We start from the raw sequence: 25412 nt of genomic DNA on the forward strand, positions 1-25412 counted from the left end.
CCATGTACCCATTTAAGTATCATGACCAATTGCCTACAATCCTACATACATCCAAGTCCAGTTCTGTCCCCTAAATGAAGGCATTAAACATAGGTCTCTGGCCTCACAACAGTGGTATATTCTGTATACATCTGGTCTTAGTGCTCTATTACTTTATACAAAATGTTTAAATATAACCTGAACTTGAATTGCTGACCATTTTTCGTGATAATTAGAATGCTGATGCAAATTCTGCTACAGCTGCTTAGTCTTATTAAATAGAACAGCCTTAAAGGTAGATATTGAGAACCCCCCACTATCACTACTCAGTTGTTCAAATTTCTGCAATGAGATGAAAGAATTGAACTGAGTTGTTTTGTACTATAGCTGAATGTTACAGCTGCAAAGCATTTGTGCTGGGTTGACCCTGGCTGGATTCCAGGTGCCCACCGAAGCCGTTCTATCACTCCCCCACCTCAACAGTACAGAGGATAGAAAATACAAGTAAAGGCTGGTGGGTGGAGATAAGGACAGGGAGAGATAGATCACTCACCAGTTACTGTCACGGGCAAAACAGACTCAACTTGGGGAAATTAGTTTAATTTATTGCCAATCAAAATCAGAGTAGGATAATGAGAAATAAGACCAAATTTAAAAACACCATCCCATAGTCCCTCCCATCTGCCTGGGCTAAACTTTACTCCCAATTTTCTCTACCTCCTCCCCTGCAGCAGCACAGCGGGGACGGGGAATGGAGGTTGCCATCAGTTCATCACACATTTCTGCCGCTCCTTCCTCCTCAAGGGGAGGACTACTCACACTCTTCCCCTGCTCCAGCATGGGGACCCATGTTCTTCACAAACTTCTCCAATATGAGTCCTTCCCACAGGCTGCAGTTCTTCATGAACTGCTCCAGCCCGGCTCCCTTCCATGGGGTGCTGTCCTTCAGGAGCAGACTGCGTGACCACGGGGTCACAAGTCCTGACAGCAAACCTGCTCCAGCCTGGGCTCCTCTGTCCACAGGGCCACAGGTCCTGCAAGGAGCCTGCTCCAGCACGGGCTTCCCACAGGGTCACACTCTCCTTCGGGGATCCACCTGCTCTGCCCTGGGGTCTTCCATGGGCTGCAGGTGGAGATCTGCTCCACAATGGAGCTCCATGGGCTGCAGCAGAACAGTCTGCCTCACCAGGATCTTCACCAGGGGCTGCAGGGGGATTTCTGCTCCGGTGTCTGGAGCATGTCCTCCCCCTCCTTCGTCACTGACCTTGGTGTCTGCAGAGCTGTTTCCCTCACATATTCTCACTCCTCTTTTCTGGCTGCAGTTGTGCATTGTTTGTTTTTTTTCCCCTTCTTAACCCTGTTATCCCAGAGACACTACCACCATCACTGATGGGTTCAGCCTTGGCCAGCAGCAGGTCCTCTTGGAGCCGGCTGGCATTGGCTCTATTGGACACAGGGGAAGCTTCTAGTAGTTTCTCACAGAAGCCATCCATGCAGCCCCACCAATATCAAAATCTTGCCACACAAACCCAATATAACATTTTATTTAGAAAGACTATAAATGTAGCCATCATTTTCCTTTGCTTTTATCAAAAGTACCTGATGTTTGTCTTTGCTTTAGTAAGACAACCCCTCAACAAAAGGACATTTTTATTCCAAATTTTAGGTTGACTTCTGAACCAAAGCTATTTATTTTTTCGATGCTTCTTCAGACAGTAGGTGACCAAATGATCACAGGCTTCTGAATTCATAATCAAACACTAGCAATATCTGCATCTTGTTACATGGAAAAGTATTGCCTTCTCTGCTTCTTTCTAGATCTAAAAAGGTTACTGCTAAATATAAAACAGTAAATTCTTGCTGTGGGGTTTTGCGCTGTTTCTGTATTCAGAGACACACACAGATATACTGTACTCCTGCTAGCCTTGCAGAGACCATATAGCAACGTAAGAAAGGAAATTATTCTTTCCTGACAGGCTATCAACAGGATAGTTAACTAAGCTCTGAATGCTGAATGTTGCTACCTTGACCTGTACTGAGTTGCACTTCTGAAAAACCCTGGTATTGAAATATTTGAACCACTGAAGTCAATAGATGCTTTAACACATCACAGTTGTGGGACTGGCAATTAGGAGACAAACAAAAGCATAAATCCAAGAGACCTCGCATGCTCCCAAACACTTTTTTACTTGTTAAAAGAATACATTTCTTTCAGGACTTACAGGGATAATAAAACTGATACAGTAAAAGATAAAAATTGAACTTCAAAGTGTTCATTGTACAGCAACTTCCTAGCATAAATGTATACTTCTTTATACTTGATATGAAATTATACTATCAGTGCAGGTTAAGGGGAAAGGCTTGGGGAGGAAAACAGGCTGACCAACTGGGGAGGAGTGTTCCCGAGACAAAAAAAGAGAACTTTGTCAAAATGTAGATTCTTAAAAAATTCCTGCAGAAGTGATAGTCATATTCTCATTCTACATCACTATCAGAATGTTTATATTCATAATTATCTAGAAAACTACAACATGCTTGCATATAAATGCTTGAAATAAACAGGAAACTAAATGAAAACATAAGACTACCTTGTAGATTAGGTTTACTTTAAAATATTTGTTATGAGCTGAAAATCTGGTCTTTCAAAACTATGTACATATTTATATTTTATACAATTTTTAATCTCAATCTGAAATAGAGCTTATTAAAGATCATCCAGGTGTTTATTTACTTATATATACTTAAAAAGATGAATAACAATATTAACAGTTTTAGACACTAGTATTTGGAATGCATGTAATACAAAACTGAATTTCATTTTCAAGAAAATTCTTGAATGACCTTTGCAAGCAAATAGAGCACTTTCACTTTCAAAAATTAAAGAGGCTTTCCTTTGTGACCTTCATCAAAACATTCATCAGACTGTTAACTCGTAATCACATTATTTTTTAGAGACTAGAATATTCTTAACAGTAACTATTTCCAGTTAAAAGCAATACTATGCAAGCACATATGCTGAATTTACTTTATTCTATAGTATTTAAAGTTTCTGAGAGGTAATAATACAAATATGCATGTTTTAATTAAATATGATTATGTGAGGTAAACCATTGATGTTTGTAACACCAAACCCTTATATTATAGAACCAAGCTGCTCACAAAACATAAAATTTGATATATTGCAGAATTTTTCATTAACTTTCTTAGGTTATTCTGCTCATAACACCAGTCATTTACCAAGATAACTGTAGTGTTTTCTTGTAGTTCTGGGATTATTTTTTTTTTTTACAATTACAGCAATTCATTGAAGGAAAATAATTTGAGGGAAAGAATGCACAACAAGGAATAAACATACATGCATAAATAGGAAGAAAAAGTGTTATCTGTTCTGGTTTTATCTATTTTCAAGCAGTGAAGATAACTCTTCTCTTTTTTTTTTTGTTACCTAAATTTCAGACCTAAGCTGAAGTAAGTTGAAAAAAGCCCCACAGCATAATTAAATCCTACATTTTAAAAATGTTTTTCTGAATTGTCAGCTTGATTTGTTATATGCTACTAATTAGTGAAAGTTGGTTTTCAGCAATTTCAAACATTACTTCATTTAAAATTTCAGTTTAATAGATATCGTTTATATCAGGTTCATGCCAAGTAGACTTTGGTAATCAGGGAAGAAAAAAAAAAAACACACAAAAAAAAGACGAATATAACCACTCTCCCTTTCCATACACATGTTTTTTCTTGAGAAAATTTCAAAAAGTAAGCAGTCTTACTTTTGTATTCCAGGTGAAAACCAGCTGCTGCCACACTAATGTCAGAGTGAAAATGCAGGTAAAGTTGATTGGAGGTGCTATTCAATAATGCTGGCACAGTTGTACCTGGAAAAATAAAAGTTATGGAATAAACTGTAGCATGCTGATATATCAGAGTTTATATTGAAAAGACATAACAAGGAATGATCCAAACAGGCTAATTTTCTTCTCATTATGTGCATGGAAATCTCAAACATTTTGTTATGTTCTGCCTTGCTTTCTCCTGAAGCTGCAAGAAAATTTTGATTACAAGTCATGATACAAGAGGCTATGTCAGTACAATCAAACAAGATCCCATCATGTTCAAATGAAACTTTATTGACTTGGATAGACAAAAAGAGGTATAAACAAAAAAAAAAATCACGTAAGTAAAGAATTTGATTATGAGATCAAGCTCAACTGCCATTTGACTTTTTTCCACATGTATAAAAATCATGTACTACAGAACAGAGCAGTCCAGACTTTTCCTGTGTCCACTTCACACTTTCTTCCCACAATAATATTTCAACCACTTATGCTAATTCTGAGGGTATAACAGGAAATTAAAAAACAGTTGCAACACATTAAAAAAAAAGATATACTAGCTTTATCTAATTCAAATAACTATAATAAAATTGTGTGCCACTGACTTCAGTTTACGCTACACAACAAGCTTATCACTAACCCTGGACACATTCTTTTCCACTAGCATTGCTAAGTCTGACACAACATTTTCTTTGTTACCACATGACTACTATGTAACTCACATTCTACAGTCTAAAGCTGGAACATCTACTGAGGCTAAAAATTACATCATTGCTATGATTACTCTCAAAGACAGTAACAAGTAGCTAAGGAACTTCAATGGTGGTTGCATAGGAAATACTTGCATTTCCTGTGGGGCATTTGCTGTTTTTATAGTAACTGTGAGCAGCCTAGGTATGATCTTGAAACTCAAAACTTAAAAATAAATGCTGGAAAGAATTATCTTCGTAAGTCTGCTGTCTAAACCAGGAAATGGTAAATACTTTTAAATGTAAACCTATATTAAGCAAAATCTTGATATAAATGGTGAGAAACTAAAAGATGACAAATTGGCCTTTAAGGAAGGTTTCACTGTCTGACACGGAAGCTCCAAGTATGGAAATTCACAGACAGTACAGAGCATTCACATCACACAGTACTTACCGTGGAGTACAGAAAATAGTGAGACATCTTCCTGGAGGAAGGACTTTTCACAGTATCCATATGGAATGTGAAATACATTTAAGGATGCTTAAGGTGTCTGTTCTGTAAGAATGAGGATGTTGACTCAGAATGATAATACCCTTCATTGAACAAAATGGTCTTCTAGCAGCTCTGTTCCTTTGTAGGATCTGCTAACATTTAATACCAGTCTTTTACTTCCTTAGAGGGTGATATTCAATAAAATGAGAAATTATATCCTATTGTACCGTGTGAAATAAATGAGGCTAGAGATACTAGTTCTCCTAATTGCCACATTCAGTGCCATACTTCAGGCTGGCAGCCTGTCACAAGTGAGGTCCCCCAGGGGTCAATACTTGTCCCCACACTTTTTCAACATCTTCATAAATCATCTGGATGATGGGATTGAAAGCACCCTCACCAAGTTTGCTGATGACACTGAACTGTGTGGTATGGTTGATATGTCAGCTGTCTTACAGACAGACCTGGACAGGCTGAAAGAGTGGACTAGCAAGAACAGTATGAAGATCAACAAAGTGCACTTTGTTGTGCAAGTCCTGCACTTGGGTCAGAATAACCAGAGCTACTTAAGTCTAGGATCTGTGTGGCTAGGGAGCAGCCTTGCTGAAAGGGACCTGGGGGTCCTAGTGGACAACAAGCTGAACATGAGTCAGCAGTCAACTGCTGCAGCAACAAAGGGACATAGGCTCCTGGGTTGCATTCGGAAGGCCATTAGCAGCAGAGATAGAGATGCGATCATCCCACTCTACTCAGTACTTGTCAGGCTGCACCTGGAGTACTGTGTCCAGTTCTGGTCTCCACAATTCTTGAAAGACATGGACAGACCAAAGAAGGCCCAAACAAGGGCCATGAAGATGATAAAAGGGTTGGAGAACCTGCCCTAGTTGGAAAGGCTGAAGGAGGTCAGTCTTTTCTCTCTGGAGAAGGCTCAGAGGGGGAACTCATCACAGTATTCCAGTACTTAAAGGGCAGCTAGAAAGAGGACAGAGGCTCTCTCTTCACAGGGATTGACATGGAGAAGACAAGGGGCAACACGTCCAAGTTGCACTGGGAGAGGTTTCATCTTGACATTAGAAATAAATTTTTTACAGTGAGAACAATCAGTCACTGGAACAACGTCCCCAGGAATGTGGTAAAGTCCCCATCACTGGAGGTTTTCAAGATGTGATTAGACAGACTGCTGGAAAATCTCTTCTAGGCTCCCTTTCCCACAAAATGTTGGACTAGACGATCTTTCAAGGTCCCTTCCAACCTGAGCTGTTATATGATCCTATGATCTAACTGAAGTTTTATTGATTACTTTCCAACATATGCTTCATTTGGGTTTGGGTATATGAAGCATGGAAGATACATTTTAGTGTGGCAACCAGATGTATTGTCCATGGTGTTGTTTCGGACTTCCTTTATCAACAATAGAGAGAAACAGTACTTAAAGGGCAGGAGCAGTTTTCATGAATAATAGCTTAGGTGTAGATATCTCCATGGTAGACATCTAACACTCATACAGATGGATACCACGTTAGGACACCGGAAGTCTAATTGACTTCTTAACCGCTTGATTGAGAACCTGTATCTGGAAAATAGGGAACTCCCCTAGGAGGCAGTAAGTGCATGTTTGTCTCCCTAAAGGCTTACAAGGGAATAAGGACAAGTTTTCTACTTAAATTAATATTTAATTATTGTATTATTGTAGAATATTATGTCCACTATCCCTTTCAAGCATTAGCAATGACAACCAAGAGCAACGTATCTCATTCCAGAGATGAACACTACACTGCATTTTGAAAAGCTGTCTAAATATCTAAGAAATTTCTAGACCAAGAATGGAGATTAATGGTCATTTTAGGCATTTAGAGCATGGATCATATTCTTACCTCATCTCTTTCTAAATTTAACTATCCTCAAAATAGTAGATTCTCCAGATGTCAGTTTGAATATATCATAATCAAGTGAAGCACCAGTCCCAAACTAGCAATTCTAAAATACTGCTGCTTTTTTGGCTTGTTTCTGCTTTTTTGGTAATTTCTGTTTATTATGTAAAATGACGTCTCACTTAAGTTCAGATTTAATACTCTCAGGAAAAAGCAACATGTTTGTGAAGAATATCCTCTCATACAGCCACTATGTCTATAACCATCACTAAAGAGTCCAGGACACACTTCACTTTGGCACATTGATGAAAGCCCTTCTGTCCTTTCATTGAAGGAATTTCCACTCTTTCATAGTTCCATTCTGCGGCACAATTGGCACATTTACAAATACTCATGGGATGCCTGACTGTTATACAAGTTTTGTAAGTCTTTTTGCATTTTTGGCTTAATGGACAGGTTTAATGTAGGAACAGCCATAACTGAGCTATAAGAACAGAGTATCTTTAAATTCAGTTGACAATTTCGTAGTCTTATAATAAATGTGGTCTTTAAAAGAGAAAAATATTCTTGGAAGGAAGATGACCATATTGGATTGAGGAAGTGGAAAATAGAGACTACAGATTTTAAGGATAAGCATGGAAGATTAGATACTTGGTAAACTTAACATGCATATAACCTGATTATGATTTAATGAAGCCCTTTTTTCTTTAACATCATATTTTTAAATAAATTTACCTCCTTTTGGAAAGAAGGATGGTTATTGAAAAATTGGGAACTTTTATTACTTTTCCAAAGGAAACATGAAGTATAGTTCCTCTGAAGGAAAAAAATCAATTCCAGTTATAGCTTTTCTTTTTTTTCCTTATGAATAGACTAAGTAAAATTATATCCTGTTTGTAAAAACTGTGACCTTCCCAACTGAGAGAATTAGAAGTCATTCTGTGCAAACAGTCTCTTAATTTTATTAAAATATTCCAGGTAACGCTTTATTATGTAAGCTTGAAAACATGTCCACTCATTGCAAAATTGGTCAGTAATAATATGAAAAGATCTCTCATTAATGATCTTGTTTTACTTAAGCACTTGATAAGGCAACTAATCTTCATTCATTAATTAAATACTTGCTATAACTACATATATTCTGTAAACGGTACAGCAACTGCTGTAAAAGTGTGAGAAATTATTTTGAGGCTTGTCTTTAAAGGCAATGTCATTTATTTCCTCAGAAAGCATGAGCACTACTTTGATGAACGAGTAATATTGAAAGCAAAAATAATTCGTAGTTTTCCAATAACTCTGAATGTCTTTCAACATTGTCTATTTTCATCTGGAAAACCTGGTCTTAAAAACAATCAGTTTGCCCACCAAAAGGCATCACCTGTCAATATTAGGCACAGGAAGATAACTGGTTCACTATTCCATCACATGCCAAGAGAATACGCTTGGAGAGAACCCCTCTTGGCATTCAGACACACACACATCAGACCTATCCCCAGCAGCTTCTTTCCAAGATGGCCATACAAAAATTCATGTATTCTGCCACCAGGAAGACAGCAACACCAGATATCTTTATGACTGCTAACGTATGATCTCAGGATTTTTGTTATAACTTTGTTTATGAAGCCCCTATCACTTTCCACTAAAATAGCATCCTCACTTCACAAGAATTACTCTAGCACAAAAAGAAGAAAAATGCCCTGATTCCTACCATTCCCTGATAAAAGATAACCCACAGGATTAATCCAAAAAGGACAAACTATATGTAAGGGCCCAGATTGTTCTAGCAGACAGCCCTTACTGGCCCTGCCCAGCCCCCTGGGGCCTGCCCCCAGCCCTGCTCATGTCCCAGGACCCCATTTCAGCCCCTGAGGCCATCAGCTCCTGCCCCAGTGATGCCACAGCAGGGCCAGTCTCCAGCTCCCCACAGCCCTTGCCTGGCCATGGACCCCACTGAGCTGGGCCTGGCCGTGGGCCTCACCTGTCTGGGCCCACCCATGGACCCATGTCCCAGCCCAGCCTCAGCCTGCCCTGGTCCCCAGAGGGATGCCCCTTGTCTGGGACTGGGGCTGTCCTGGTGAACCCAGCAGCTGCCCTGCTCCTGGCTGGGGTAGTGGGATGGGTTCTGGCTGACAGGCCCTGCCTTGTTGCCCCAGAGAGCCCCCATTGCTCCTGACACCCCCACCCCAGGGAACAGACGGCCGCTGCTGTGCCCTGAGACAAGGAAATGGTACAGTTACCTGTCTTTGTAAAGTCTTCCTTAAGAAACACATTCCAGTGAATTCACTTTTCCAAATCAACTCTGTGACATAGTTTAGGTTTAGCAGCACAGTTTAGTAAGTTCTTAGTAATTAGTTGTGCATCTGTGCGTCTTTAATGCTTATTTAAAAGACAGATGAATTCACAGAGAGTGAATCCGAAGACAGTGGTATTGTACAAGATTTAGTAAGAGAGAAATTATACATGCTGAATCTTACCACTTATGAAATTATTCCTGGAATTCAATTTCAATGTCACATTACTGGTTCAGTTTTGAGAACAGCAAATTTCCCATACACAAAATAATTCTTCATTTTAAGTCTGATATTCATAATACAAAAGAGATAAATCCACAATGAAGCTGTGCTACTCTATCTCCAATGAAATATTTCCAATACAAAAAGTTTCCCTGGAAACTTCGGAATTTTCCCTCAAAGTTATGAAGGTTTTTAAGCTAAAGCAAGATGACACACTTATAGTACAGAATAAGAAAGTGTTTTGAGTCTTCAGTATATTTAAATGGAATATCGTTAAGTGTATCATCAGTTCTTTTTCCAGTGGGTCCAATATATTTGCCATGTATCTCACTTGTCAAAAGCTGATTATGTTTCATAATTTCTTTCTTCCTTATTGCCAATTTAATAGACAGCATAGTTACGAGCCTTTAATATAAAATGTTATAGACTTTTGTACTGGGTCTGGCTGGGATAGAGTTGTTTCTTCATAGTAGCTGGCATGGTGCCGTATTTTGGATCTGTGACCAAAACAGTGTTGATAACACAGGGATGTTTTAGTTGTTGCTGAGTAGTGTTTAACACAGTGTCAAGGCCTTCTCTGCTTCTCACCCCACTCCACCCATGGGTAGGCTGGGGGCAGGGAAGAAGTTGGGAGGAGGCACAGCCTGGACAGCTGACCCCAACTGACCAAAGGGATATCCCATATCATATGGTGTCATGCTCAGCAGTAAAACCTGTTGGACAAAAGAGGAAGAGGGGGATGTTGGTAGTTATGGCATTTCTCTTTCCAAGCAAGTGTTATGCATGATGAAGCCCTGCTGTCTTGGAGATGGCCGAACGCTGCCTATTGGTGGGAAGCAGTGAATGAATTCCTTATTTTACTTTGCTTGCACATGCAGCTTTTGCTTTACGTTTTGTATCTCAACCCACAAGTTGTCTCACTTTTACCCTTCCGATTCTCTCCCCACATCCCACTGTGTGGGAGTGAGCAACCAGGTGGGTGGGGCTGAGCTGCCTACCAGGGTTAACTCATAATAATTTTTAATATGTAAATTTTGAGGTGCAACTTCAAATTATTTAATTTGTTATCCAAATAAATAATATACAGTTAATTTTTTCAGTTGATCGTTCATTTCCTTACATAATCCAATATACATCTATACTTTGAAAGTTTGTCACCAGAGAGGCAAAATTTCACAAAATGCTTTAGCTACACCAGAATCAGATCAGGCTCGTGATAGAGTTCATGGGTCTGGGATATTATTCATGGCTTAATATTATATGAGATATGTCTTTCTCTTGTTTGATTTATAAAACATGTTCTTTCTATAAAAGTTGTCTTATAAAAAAGGAGTAAAACTCTATATACCTGATGTACATGTGAAACAACAAATTACATGGCTTGTTATGGCCCAGTTGTAGTAATCTGTTTTGTTCTCTGAGGTCTGATGAGTTTGAATGAATACTGAATTTTTCATCTTTTTCCTAAGAAAGGGAGGCTAACAAGGATAAACTAAGTCAAAGCTATCAAAGGAAGCTCCTCAAATGTCAGTACCAATTTGTATCACAATATCCTTTCCATGGGGGGGGTAGTTAAGATAAAAGAAAGAAATTTTTTTGGAAGTATGATCACCTAAATTCCAGTAATCAAAGCTAAACATTTTAGTATCATATTTTCTTCTGAAGCTCTCTCTTTGAATCTGAATATTAACATATTTACAGCACCTGAAATCTCCTCCCCAAAAATGAGAATGTTTCATAATGATATCATGAAAGATGCAATATAGATATTCTCCTTAAGTATATGTGCGAGCAAACAAGGACGTGTTCTCTCACACACATATATATATAGGCATGTATATTTAGATCACAGCAGATCACAACAGATCCTCACCTGAAAAGCTCCCAAGACGTGGTGCTGTCGTATCTCCACCATCGTATATTTCAAGAGAGTCCCAATTATGTTCAGTGGCAAAGCTGATGACCTGGATCTGTAAAATACCAAAACAGAACTTTTTAAACAAACTAGTCATATGTATTTTTAAATGTTCTAGAAACAACAAAATAAAAAGACAACATGCCCCAAAGAAAATATAAATAAGCAGATCCAAACAAAAACACCTGAGTGAAAAAATGTAAATAAAACATTAACGTTCACTTTTTAAGTTGTCTTAACTTTTAGAAAATATGACAGTAGGTAAGTAAGAAGTAAGAAGGATTTTGCACATATGTTTCATGATTTTAAATAATTACTCAAAGTGTAAATGAGCAGATAATCAAGACAGTTGCAGACCTCTCAAGTGCCTCAGTGATATCCTAGCAGACAGAAAGGGTTGACATTTGCATACCAGATTGAAGGATCAGGATCTGCTTTCAACATTCTACACAGTTAAAAGAGAAAGCTGCTTGTTAACCATTTCTCATTCATATCCCCATGTAAAAGTAAAGTAACAGAATAAAGCTAACCGAAGAACAACACTGAGAAAAACAAAGCACAAATATTTCAGGTACCCCAAAAAATTATCTTACTGATTGCTATTTTTGACACTTCTAGAGAAATAAACAATTACTTTTTAAACTGAACAACAAAGTATTTTGTATTCCATGCTTGACAGAATGTAGACTTGCCTGAATACCTGATCCCTCAGTCACTGTGATTTTCCACACACAATTCAAGCTGTTACCATAAGGTTCAGGGTAACCTGGTGAAAGAATAGTACCTCTCCGCTCAGTAAAATTCCCACTGCATGGCACTGAAAGAAAGTATTATAATGAATTATTACAAAAACTAAACCACTTCAGAGAAAAGTGATAATAAATTTACTAAGTTTATTATAATATTTATTTTTGTAGCATAAACACATAGATGTGAAGCAATGATCTGAATTTAGGAAGCAATGTTATCTAAAATATATGAACAATATCAAGCATAAGATACAACCTGCATGAATAAAAAATTCAGAAGTGAACTTCATTTTGAGTGTGTTCAACCTAGAACAGTCTAGCAGCACAGCCTAATCAAGTCTTGCCTGAGAGTAACAAGAAACTGTAAAGGCATAACATGAAACACAATCACGATTGACAGAAATCATGTGAACTTACCCACAGCGTAAGATAGTTCCAGTATTGGATCTAGCTGGTAAAGCAGTGTGGTACATTAAATATTTTTTACGATATATGCAATTGCTTCTTTAAGGTTCAAGAAAACAGAACTAAACTAAACAAATAAACCAGGATACACAGAAAATAGGACACCTACATTTACTTTTGAAACACTCTAATTAATTATAGACTAAGTTCCTATGAATAGTAATGACTTTTGGATATAAATCCAGGGAGACAGAGAAAAGTTTTCAACATTAAAAAAAAAAAATTGAAGTCCTAAACATTATCCTACTGCAGGTCTGTTGAAAGAGTGAAGAAAATTAGCTATACTTAACAATGCTACCATTCTTCAATGTACACTATGCTTCTATTTGAAAAAAGAAATCATCATGCTATGTGTGATCAAAATATACAAGTACTGTGTAATAAAACAGGTAAAGACACTTGTGGAGAATTAAATTCTGTCCTGTATTTCAAGCTGTAGCTGAGTCATGAAAATAATGAATGTTCAAGAAAATGTGCATCACACTTGTTCACATAATCTAAGTCATTATATGAAACACCATACTGCCTACCAGCCAGCTGGTACTCAATTACTTGTTGATATAGAAAATTGCTCTTTTAAATTGGGCATGACTGATATTAATCAAAGGAGAGTGAATATATATGTTAAATACTATTTTCTGAAGCAGTTCTTGAATTCTGATTCAGAGACACGTGTGACTAGAACAGATTACTTAAATGTAATTGCTTACCTACACAGCTTGGTATTGTGTCATTCCACTGAGCTAAGGCATTAGGTACAGACTGACATCGGATAGCTTTTGAGCCTTGTAGTAGATAGCCAGGACTACACTCAAATCGAACAACAGAGCCTGCTGAAAACTCAGAGCCAATTCTCCTTCCATATCTAGGCTCTGGAACTGAGCTACACTGTGTATCACTTGTGCGTGGAACAGCTGCATAAAGAGAGAAAGAAAAAAAAAGATTCCATGAATCCAAATGACAGTCATAATCTAAAAAAATAAATAGACCACTAAAAATACTAAGTGACAGCAATATACCCTCAAGGCTATTTCAGTGTTTACAGTTGACAACAATTATTTTACCAATATTTCTGGGAATTCATAATACAGAACAGTTAAAAGACTGTAAGCAACTTTTAAAAAGCAAAATAATGAAATTCATTAGAAGCACATAGGTTTATTTTCTGTTTGGCTCTGTTATTTATAACCACTTCTTTATAGCAGGCATTTTTTTGTACTTACTGACTCTTAGTATTGTGCATGTTGTTTGTGTATCAAACTTGCTCTTTATACACATCAATTTGCAGTTAGCTAGTAAATGCAAAAATTTTTTAAAATATACATATTTCTAGAAAAAATATAGAAGTATCATTTGTGTGCAATATCATCTATGTTTTACACTATAATAAAATAAATGTACATTAAAAATAATCTCATCAAATATAAGCAATTTTTCTGTGAGTGATGTGTTCAAAAGTTGTGTTTAATCAGTTTATTTTTTCAAGAAGTAGTTTCAGGGGATCACTGCATCTAGATGTGAATAAGTAACACCACGAAAATTGCCTGCCATTTGGTCCTTAATTAACAGAGACACAGAATGGCACAGAAGAAAAAAAAAGGGGAGGTGTTTAGAAATTATTCCTGGCAGATTTTCAAACATGATGTTTCTGACTTACTAACCTATTTTAAAGATAGTGTAAACAGCATCACCATTATATTTAATTGTATTTTACATCCTTGCATTTAATTTTCGTTGCTGGCCTGTAACAGAGACGAGCAATATTCCCCTCTATTCATGCGCACACTTGCACACACACACACACAACTTGTTCAGCTACCCGGGTCACTAACTAAAAGACAAGGTGTGTGGAGCCTATATATAGTTATTTTCATATTGATAGCTTTATGCTTTTCTTATTTCTTATACTGCCATATGGTCTATTCAGAATCATAATTATTTAAGTGCAGTAGTTTTAAGTACTGGTAAGTGCTCCTGAAGTTAACATTTGTTGACAAGTTGGTTACAGAACACTAATTGAAATCAACCCTATCTTAAATCTAGCATGAAATACGCAACACATTTTACCAGAACATTGGGAGTTCTCATTTATGATTATATTAAGAGCATGTTCTACCAGTTTTCTGTATTGCTACTGAGAATAACAGCTAAGTTTGTACAAATATTACTGAATGTAGAGAAAAGCTTTTTCAAAGGTTTAGAAATAACTGGTACTAGCAATAACAGTAGAATACATGCTCTTTTTATTAATATGCAGTGGGTTGGTTTGTCAAAGAAGGTCATACAGATACAGTAACACAGATTTTCTTCTAAATCTGTACGTTAGATAGTTGCAGGAGATTTTAGCCTTGAAAGATTAAGACAATTGTAAATTGCATCTAAGTTTGAAAGAAATGTTCAAAGGTAAACTAACATACTCCTGGAATGATAATTACACAATACAGCAAAACAAAAGCAAATACATTTTTCAAGTTTTTAAAATGGTTAAATACTTCACATAGTATAAACAAATCACTTCCCTTTCAATAAATTTAATATACCTGCCTTTGTTTAAATAAATGGGATTTTGTGATTAAATTTGCAGCAGGACCTCAGTACCACCCAGCTGCTCTGTGAAACTTATTCATGCATACAGTTCTAATCATGGCAGGAAATTGTTCTGCACTTGTGGAAGGAAAATGCAGAAACCATAGTTCAAGGATTTCACACAGTCACAGTTCTTCTTGATCACAACCTGCAGACCAGATGCTGTCTGCCAGCTCAATTCAACTGACCCAGCCTGCTCTTTTTTGTTCTCTTATTGGGACTAATAGCCTTTTCTCTATCAAACGGTCTATTGTACAAGCACTATTTTATTCAAAACTTTTTTTTTTAAGTGTATAATGACTTTACAAATGACTAGGTAATGATAGCTGCTCACACATCCAGCCACATGACTGTCATATGCCTTAGAACTACAGCTTCTGCCACATGATTAGGCATTAATCCATCCCTTGGTCAGGACTACTTGCTCAAATGGGAATTTTGGTCATGAGATAAATCATTTGCAGTCATGTGGTAGAAAAAAGTTCAATACCTTGCTGTGGACAAACAAGTTTTGACTCAGGGACTTTATACCTAATTATGTTTAATTTAATTTATTACCAATTAACATGAACCTCTGATCACTGATTCAGAAGTTAAGACAAAAGAGGTCACAAAAAAATCAAACAACCACTTATGTAAAGAGCTTTCCTTCTCTCTCCCCAGGCTCAACTTCAGCCAAACATCTATCCTCCCCCTTCGTTGTCTCTACTTCCTTGTGTCTATCTTCGTTCCACTAGTGAGGTGAGAGGCAGCACAGGAGGTTGGGCTCATGTGCTGCCTTTTTCCTTCTTTGTTTTCCTCTACTGTACTTAGCATTTCACTTCTCCTTTTTGCTTCTTCAAGTTTTCATGTCACTCTTAGTGTTCATGCTACAGCATGGGTCACCCATGGGCTGCAGTTGTTCAGTGATGTTCCCCAACTGCAGAACAGATCTTTCACAGGCCACCAATCCCTCCAAGGTGTTCTCGCTCCAGCATGGGTTATCCACAGGCAACAATTCCTTTAGAAGTGCTGTCCCTTTGGCATGGGGCGACTCTTTCCAAGAGTGTCTCCTACAGTCTCTCCAGCAGCATCTCCATCAGAATGTTACCAGAAGCATCTCTGCTCCAAAACAGTTGTCACTTTCTTAAATATCTTTGAGCAGAGGCACTACATGCTCCTTTGACTGGTGGAAGTTTTGGCATGTGAGAGGTTCTTCATATCAGCTTCAAGAGGAAGCTGTTTGTGAATGGCACATGGTAGCTCATGACCTCCTCTCCACAGGTGACCACTACAGCTGCCTGATAGTTAAAGATTGAACATTACAGGTGTCCAAAACCTAGCTGTCTTCCTAAGAGGCTACATGACCTGACTAAAAATTTCATCATCACTCCTGGAGTATTTTTCAGTGACTATGTGGAAGGAACTCTTGACCAGCCTTTTATGGGAATACTACCTTTCTCTATTTATTTTTTCACACACTTCCTCAAAAGGGAGGAAGTTTCAGAAGAAAATCCTTGCCCAGATTCTCTAACCCTCACCTGGAGTCCACATCTGGAGAATCCCTACAACAGCTGCGCAAAGGTAAAGGACCCTTTTTAAGAATCAGATTAAAGAATATCCTATAATTGTCAGTAATCACAGCTGGCAATTTGCATACATGAATTTGTAATTCAAGCAGATATTTTTGTGTAACTAGCATTTACAGCAGCTCTCAACAAAGAATGTCAAATCATCTGGTTTCATTATAATATTGCCTTAGGAAAGTTATTTTCCTGTGAGCAGGCTATCTCTGCCATTATAGCAAATGTAAGGACAGTTTACTAACATCTTAATCAGTTCATGTAGCAGAAGTACTGCTCTGTGCTTCCTTCCTTTTCAGACTGAAAGCCATTACCTTACTGGGAGCAGCCAGTAAATAAAAGAGTCATGGCAGCCACAAATGTCCATGGCTAGCGCTGTGTCAGATGATTCTGTTGTCAGCAGGAAACACTCAAGGCCACCTTAAAATTGGCATTTTGCTCAGTATTTCACAGGTTTTACTAATACTCTATTAATGGTTACAGTGAGATAAGAAATGCTAAAGGTGCACAAACCATGCCATTCACTACAAGAGGCACCATTTTTTAATGCTTTTTTTCCCGTTTTAAGAACTGCCTCAAGAATAAATGTAACGCAAGCCAGACATAACAACAAAATGAGGTACTCCCATACTGCTTAAAATGGGATTTAGATTTAAGTAATCCATGGCAAAATGCAGTACAGTTTTAAACATCTATAAGATGTGTTGTAAATCAGCATCTAACAGTCTTAGTTCTGCTCTCTAATTACTCTCAGCAGTAAATATGTGGCTATGTATTTTATTCTCGTCACAGATTAGATCAACTTAATTTTTAAAGTCACATTCCTCTTATTCTTGTCTTTCTTCCACAGTCCTTTCTCATCCTACTACGCTAACTTTCTTAACAGTCCTCTTCAAAATATCATTTAACCTCATAAACTAATTCATGTATTTATATGGTAGAGCAAGTAAAGGAAGACAAGCATTAAAACCCCATAAATATTTGGGCGGTAGAAAGGTCATTACTTTACTTTTTAGGGAAAGAACTCTCTGTACTGCTGCAGTCTCAGCTATATAAAAATATATGCTATTGTTTCTTAGGTGATGTCATAGAAGGAAAACAAGCATAAGATAAAGCCGAAAAAATTATAATTCCCAATCTTCTTAAGTGTGATTGTTCTTAGCGTATTTAAACATACCTGACCCCTATTCTGAAAGACTGGATATTCATTTGGTCTGATATTACAGATACCCTTTACCTATTGCATGAAATATACGGAAATGTGGTCATCTGAGAGAAAGAAATGAAGGCACAGATTTTTATGCAGCTAAAAAGAAAATTTTGAGAAAGTGGCATTGTAGAAGACATTAAATCTGAATCAAAAGCTACAAATCTTATCTGTTGCTTGTTCAAACCAGAATGTGAAATAATGCAAGCAATAACTTTTTTTCGCCTCTAGCCTTCCTTTTAGCTTTTGCCTATATCATTGGCAACCTAGACGTCTCAAACTGTATCACAAAGACATTCTATTTTCTATAGTAATTATCCTCCATCTTTTAGTAAATGTTTCATACTGCTGTGAAACAAAATTGAAATCAGCCCAGTGGAAAAGTGAACAGGGAAGAAGGTCAACTTGGAATAGAGGGCAATAAATAAAATGATTGACTTTGTAGACCAGATTACTGTGTTCAATGTGAGAGTGGCTGTTATTCTCTGGAGTATTTAAAAGGCTAGCAAGCAGGCGGTCATTGGAAATACGATCACATGCTTCAAAAGGAGAGAAAAATCTCAAAAAGATAAAGCTTATTAAATACCACTAATTCATTAAAAAGTATATGTATACATACACATGTGTATTAAAGTTCTTAATATATATTTCAATATGTATTTAAAAACCTGGATATTCTAATAGCTTCAAGATTCTCCTGAGACAAATAAAATGACCAAATTTCTGCTGCTGCAGAGAACTCTTCTCATTTGTTAATTTCTGTTTCTTACAGTTACTAAAAAATAAGTGTAGTCCCAATAAGTGACTGAAATGAGGCATATCATTGTGCTCACCTGGAGACTTATGGTTTAACAGCGATATATGTGTGTGTATGCACATACAGCTAATAGAATTGAGGTTTTGTATCACTATGAATTCTTTAAAAGCAGCAAAAAAAAACTAAACACTTTAGGCGTATGAAAAACAAATAGAATAATACAGAAAGGTGTCATTCATATGTAAATCGCTGATAAGAACTCAAACTCTGAAAGCTGTTTTCTAATTCCAGAAGTTCATATTCCTCCTCTTTTCTGATTGTTTATGTTAAATTTAAATGCAAGTGATGCTTTTGATGTGTAAAAAGGGCAGGTACTGCCATCTTAAACTATAGCCAAAGTAGAGTGTGCAGTCACGGTGAGAGCCTTCTGTAAACACAGAAGTAAGAAGGCTTAAAAACACTATCCAGAAGGAGTTTGAACAGTCCCAACAAGCTTCTTACAACTATGGAAATGTTCTTGAGGTGAAACAGTTCTTTCCATTAACTTGCTGTGTCAAATCATGACTGTGTCCCAATGTAAAAAAAAAAAATCTTGATAATATTATTTAAAACTATCCAAAACTACTTTTATACTTTAATTTAGTACAGCTGAAAAGCCAGTATATAATAAACCACAGTGTTCAATGACTGTCTCATTAAGGTTATGGGATATGTATACAATAGATCTACTGAACTGCCCAGAAGCCCCTTTGGGACCGCATTTTTTGCCTGTACAGGCAATGGACCTGTAAGCACTGCTCCAGGTGTCAGAAGACTGCAGACACATGGATCAACTTAGAGTACTAAGCTGCCTAGCAGCATGCTAACAGACTTGGGCATGCTTTCTCACTCTTGCATTTCAACTGCAATGTGCAGACATGCACATAATACCTCCTCAAAATCATTTGTGTCAGGAAGAGACATGTTTTACATCTGCCACCCACCCTTCAATACTGAAACTATTTCGCAGTCTCTGCCATATCAATTTTCCCTTCAAGCTCCCCAAGAAGACAGAAATTCTTAGCAGCCTGGACAAAAACTCTTGAAACATCAACTGGGAGTACTGATCAACACTAATACAATTAAATAAATTCCCCCAAACCTTGAGCTAAGCTATAGATATTCATGAAGTAAGCTTGAAAGTGTCTTTGGCACTTCTACCCTCTCTTTATAGTCTTACACTGAAGAACATTGTGTGATACAGAATCCAAGCTAACTTCAGTCAAACTAACTCTGAAATGTAGGTGGTAAAAGCATGTTGAAGCACAGTTATATTGTTTCGACAACATTATTCTGCCTATACATATCCAGAACTGAAATTTTTAATAAGTACTTGAAAATATATTCTTTATTTCTCTTTTTCTTTAAGTCTTGAGAAAGCTGAAATGAACAGTTCTTCTATGAATAAAGACTTTAGTCGAATGTAATAAAGATTCTCACAACAGCTCTCATTCTGTACTCACTTGTTTCGTGAGTAATTGTCAGTATAGAACAAATCCCAAATATTTTTTCTATTGTTTTTGCTAGAAAATGATCACTATTTCATATTGTAACTGTAATTGGGTGGGGCAAAACTTGAGTATAGAATAAATGTTAAGTATACAATTAGGTATAAAAGTATAAACCCTTTCATTTTGTTTTAAATATGTTTCAGATAACTGGATATTTCTTCACCAGAACCACAAGCAAAGGGGGCTTATAAGAAAGATGGGGACAAACTTTTTAGCAGGGCCTGTTGCAATAGGACAAGGGGTAATGGTTTTAAACTAAAAGAGGGTAGATTTCGACTAGATATAAGGAAGAAATTTTTCACAGTGAGGGTGGTGAAACACTGGCAGAGGTTGCCCAGAGAGGTAGTATACACCCCATCCCTGGAAACATTCAAGTTCAGGCTGGACGGGGCTCTGAGCACCCTGATCTAGTTGAAGATGTCCCTGCTCATTGCAGAAAGGGTTGGACTAGATGGCCTTCAAAGGTCCCTTCCAACCAAAACTATTCTATGATTCTCTGAATGTAGATCAGAAATTGTTGGAAAGTTGATATCGCGTAACAAATCTATTGACTTTATTTTTGCTGATGTATTGAATGCCAAAATTCAGCTAGCAATTCTGTGTGGATTTCCAGTGCCTATTTCAAATGCTATCCAGTGGCATGTTTGCACTTTCATCTCAGGGAAATCTGGCCTTTAACAGAGATCAAATATGTGCCTCCTCTGTTCCATAGCAGTCTAGCAATTTACATCCAACTCAATACAAAATAGAGATGTATATCTCCTTTTGCTCAAACCTGAAATAGTAGTCACTGCATTTAGAAAACAAGTTCTATAGTCTTTGTCTCTACTCATTTTAGTCAGGCAAAACACTGTCTATATTTAACAGATATTTTAAAGTAGCTATAACCTGGCCAGCTGCTCACAGAGAAGAGCTGTTTGTGCATGTGGATAGAGATGCCAGCTTGAGCTGCAAGGATCACAAGATGACGAAGTTGAGAACCAGCAGAAGGTTGAAATGAAGGTGAGCAGACTTTGGCATATTCATGAAGTTGGTACATAGACTCTCCTAGGGAACAGCCATTAAGGGGAAGGATACTGATGAATTATTTAGTGAGATTTGAGACACTTGGAACAAATTATCCCATTGTGAGGGAAGACTGGGAATTTGGGCAGAAAGCCTGCAGGGCTAGACCAGGTGATTTTCAAACAATTTAAATATAAAAAGGGAAAATACCACAAGTGGAAGCAAGGACAGGTAATAAATCAGGAGTATGACAGCATTGCTCAGCTACTTAGAAACAAAAATCAGGAAAGTCCAAGTCCCACTGGAGTGAATACTAGCAAAGGGCATTAGGGAAAAAGAGTCTAAAGTTATCTTAATTACAAAGGGAAGTTCAAAATATATGTGGGTAGTTTGATGCATTGTGGGGGTGTGGACAACCTAATGACAAATGATGTAGAAAATATTTAAGTATTTATTAAATGCCTTTTTTGCCTTGCCTTCACAGTCCTCACCATATACTTCTACAGTGTGAGGAGGATATGAACACTAGCAATAAGGGAGCAATAGATTACAGACTATTGTGAGAGGCTGGACATATTCAAGTCCATGTGGTCAGATAGGACTGCCATTATGAAGCCAGTTCACCATCAGGAAAAGTCCCTGACGACTGGAAAAAGGTTAAGACCACACCCATATCTAAAGAAATATTTAAGACCTAAGAAGAATTCAAAGTAATACACTGTGGGAACCTGGCATGAGTGTCTTCCACCAAAAGCAGACCTGTTTACCTTGGTAAACAAAGTGGAATCCCCTGGCTGATGCCCCACTCTTAGCACTGAATCGCAGAAGTATTTGATTAGATGTAGCCAAGGGCAATGTCTCTCCTACAAATGAAAACAGAAAATAAATTAAATATGCAAAACAGAAACAACAGTATGCAACCAAGTATACTGTTAAAATACACATTTTTATGTTTTTCTCTACAGTTAAAGAAAGTGTAAATAACTGTATAAAATTAAATTTGCCACTGGAGGTTTGAAAATTTGTCAGAATAAAAAGACTTAATGATTCACCAACATAAACTTTCTGACATTTGCTGCAGCTGTTGACACTAGAGCTCCAATAAACTACCTGTCTTGGGAACCCTACTGTCATTTGGGGCCAAAATTTTTGGTTAACTTTTTTCTGTGACTGACAGCTTTACCTTGCCTTGCAAAACACATTAAACAACTAAAAGTGTTAGATAAATGCCACAGAGGACCTTTATGTGATGTTTACCATTTCAAAACTAAAACTGAAATGAGAAAGAACAGATCCATGACTCGTTTTATGTAGTTGCTTCAATAAAATATATGGTCACACATTAATGACATTACATTATTAACTTTCTAATACCATTTCAAATTTTATATATTGACTTGAGCATTAATAAAGATGTTTAATATACTTTATCTCCTTTCCTGAGCTATCTATTTACAGTCATGATAAAAGTTCAGTAATGAAAAACTGCAGACAAAATTACAATACATTTACACTGTAAGGATGCCACTCCATATGACAACTGTTTTTATTCTCATTGGATTATATCAACCCATATTGAAATGAATGATAATGCACTAACTTAAAATATCTAACTGGATAAACAGGTTTTATAATTCTTTCACTTAGATTAGTCTTATATTATTGTAACTAGCAATTCCACATAACAGAATCCTACCCTAAACCAATGTAAATCAGGTATGTCACAAGCAATAAGTAAAAATCACAAGTTTAAATTCCTGACAAGTTTAAATTATTTTCAAATGTCTGCTATGAAAACAGACATTAGATTCAACTGTTTTATAAGTTTGATGCAGTAAGATTGAATGCTTAGATGAGTTGTCTCTTAAATTTAAACATTAAAAAGGAAATATTTCGTTTTGTTGCTCAACTTTTGCCAGTAATTACACAAATTTTAAAATTAATTTGTGAACTCTTATTATGATACATATAGCTAGGATTCACCAGAGGAAAATGATGAGTTGAATGTTTTCTATAAATCAAATAATATGTTACATTCTTTTAATATCAAGTGTTTCTCCAACTATTCTAAGTGAAAAGCAAAATGCCATGAAAAGCCCTGCATTGCAAAAATCTTAAACTCACATATAAACTCTCCTAAATACTATGAGTGTATGACAAAAGTCATTCATAACTGCAGAAATATATTTCTATATTATCCACTTGAGATGAACATTGTCATTACATATGCATATATTGGAAATTCTGACCATGCTGAAATCCATATAAGTTTAATTATGATTTCACAGGGTCAACATTTTTCTAGTTACCTGAATGCAACAGCTGGCCTGTTTTAAGTCTAAGTGTATGTTTGCATACAGATAATTGCATTTTGTGAATACAAGTAATTTCTGTTTAAATTAGACATTCAGGAAATGTAGATGTGTAATTCACAGAGTTTAGGGGCAAAGAAGATAATTATACCTTCCAATCTGCCCTCTTACATAAGTATCTGAGAATTTCATCCAATTATTTCTGCATTCATCCCAGTGATCAGTTCTTGCCTAAACCTTATATTCCAGAAGAATGTCTTGATTCAAAGATTTAGAAGGGTATTCCATTTCCCTTGGCATGCTGTTCCAATGACTTTATTATTATATTTCCAAATGAAATTCATAACATTCTCCTGATTTAATTTTTCCATACTGAGCTGTGTAAGAAATTTATATTTCTTTTTTTTTATTACTTACCTGAGTGGGATCCAGACAGTGAACTAAGAAGCCTAGCCTGAGAGTTATCTCCATCAAATAATTCTGCCACATCATTCAAAGCTGTCTGAAAATAGGCAAATTGTCCAAACACAACTACATTAAAAAAAAAAAAAAAGACAGAAAAAGAGTGAGAAAAAAATTAAAAGAGATACCAAATTTCATTACCAACCTTAGCAACTGTTAGGGAGCACCTATTGTCACACATGATTAGTTGCTTATCCAGCTTTAATCTGAAGAAGATGTTCTAAACTTACTGATTTGTTTATTTTGTATTCGTGTTTATTTTATCACAAAAAATAAATCGATCAAATATTATCAATGTGTTACTGGTTTTGACATATTGCTACACTTAATTTGTACTTCAGCTCTAAGTAATTTACAATGTATTAACAAATAAATAATTTAATTTTATAACATGTCTCATTAGTAAATATCAAATTATTCACTGAATTAAAATATAAGATAGCAATAGAAACATGAAGTAATAACCCAGTAAAATAAAGTCAATAAAAATATTACTTTGTCACTCCAGCCACCCATAATTTATCAACAAGGGAGGAATCTTTTTTAAAATTCTATTCTATTCCCGATTCTGTATACAAACTACAGGTCTTCAATGCAGCACAGTTTCCGTACAGATTGTATCTTCCAACTTCTTGCAAAGTTCTTTATTTTTTAAACTTTTTTTTTAATAAATTGTGTAGTCCAACCTCCTGATTTTTAAAAGGAGGACTGACTTTAAAGTTTGATTAGGCTGCTCAGATCTTTTTCTGAGCAAATTCTGAAAATCAGCAAAAATTCTTCTTCAAGCTACCTGTACTTAATTGCTGTCATAGTAAATAATGTTTTCTTTATTTCCTGTTGGAATTTATTGTGCTACAAGTTGTGACTACTGCCACTTTTCTTTCACTGCATATTTCTGGAAGGAAGGGTCCTCCTTCACTTATATTCTTCAGGCTGAACTTCCTTCAACTTTCCCTTGTACTGTGCTTCAGTCTCCTAATCATCTTGCTGTCTCTCTGTTGGACTTGTTCTATTTTAGCAATCTGTGCCTTGTAATTGGGAAGCACAAAACTATAGACATACTTTCCAGATGATACTTCATGAAGGCTACAAAGAGGGAAACAGTACCTACTCTCAACTTGCTAGTGCAGCCTAGTCTGCAGTTAGTCTTCATTGCTGCAAAGGCATCCTTTGTGAAAACTATTGTCAACTAGAAGTGAAGTTATTGCAATGTTGTTCAATCCCTAAACCTACTGGAACTGATAAAAATAGATCTTTTTAAAAGAAAATTTATATCACAAATGAAAAAGGCCTGGTTTAAAGTTGTGTCTATGGTCAGTACATTCAAGTAACTTTTCTGTCAGGCCCTCTTCAAGTCAGGACCATCATGAGATCCAGTATAGAGAATTATTTTTTTCAGGTACTTGCCAAACATTTTAAAACTTAGCTATAGATTCTACTTGTGTCAGTTTTTCTTTCTAACAA

At 36.6% G+C, this 25412-nt stretch overlaps 1 protein-coding gene across 1 annotated transcript in view; it reads right to left on the bottom strand.

Annotated features, from left to right (window-relative positions):
* The window catches only part of CSMD1 (CUB and Sushi multiple domains 1), a gene marked incomplete at both ends in the record, with an annotated part of 1255958 nt that overhangs the window by 167833 nt on the left and 1062713 nt on the right, over window positions 1-25412 (bottom strand). Inside the window, 6 exons of the mRNA XM_081998094.1 lie at window positions 3750-3854; window positions 11252-11348; window positions 11986-12110; window positions 13218-13421; window positions 21942-22037; window positions 23904-24017. Coding sequence (XP_081854220.1) covers window positions 3750-3854; window positions 11252-11348; window positions 11986-12110; window positions 13218-13421; window positions 21942-22037; window positions 23904-24017 — 741 coding nt within the window. The remainder of the gene's footprint in view (window positions 1-3749; window positions 3855-11251; window positions 11349-11985; window positions 12111-13217; window positions 13422-21941; window positions 22038-23903; window positions 24018-25412) is intronic.

The sequence above is a fragment of the Phaethon aethereus genome (assembly GCF_964289735.1).
Source record: "Phaethon aethereus genome assembly, chromosome: 3".
Classification (NCBI taxonomy): Eukaryota; Metazoa; Chordata; class Aves; order Phaethontiformes; family Phaethontidae; genus Phaethon; species Phaethon aethereus.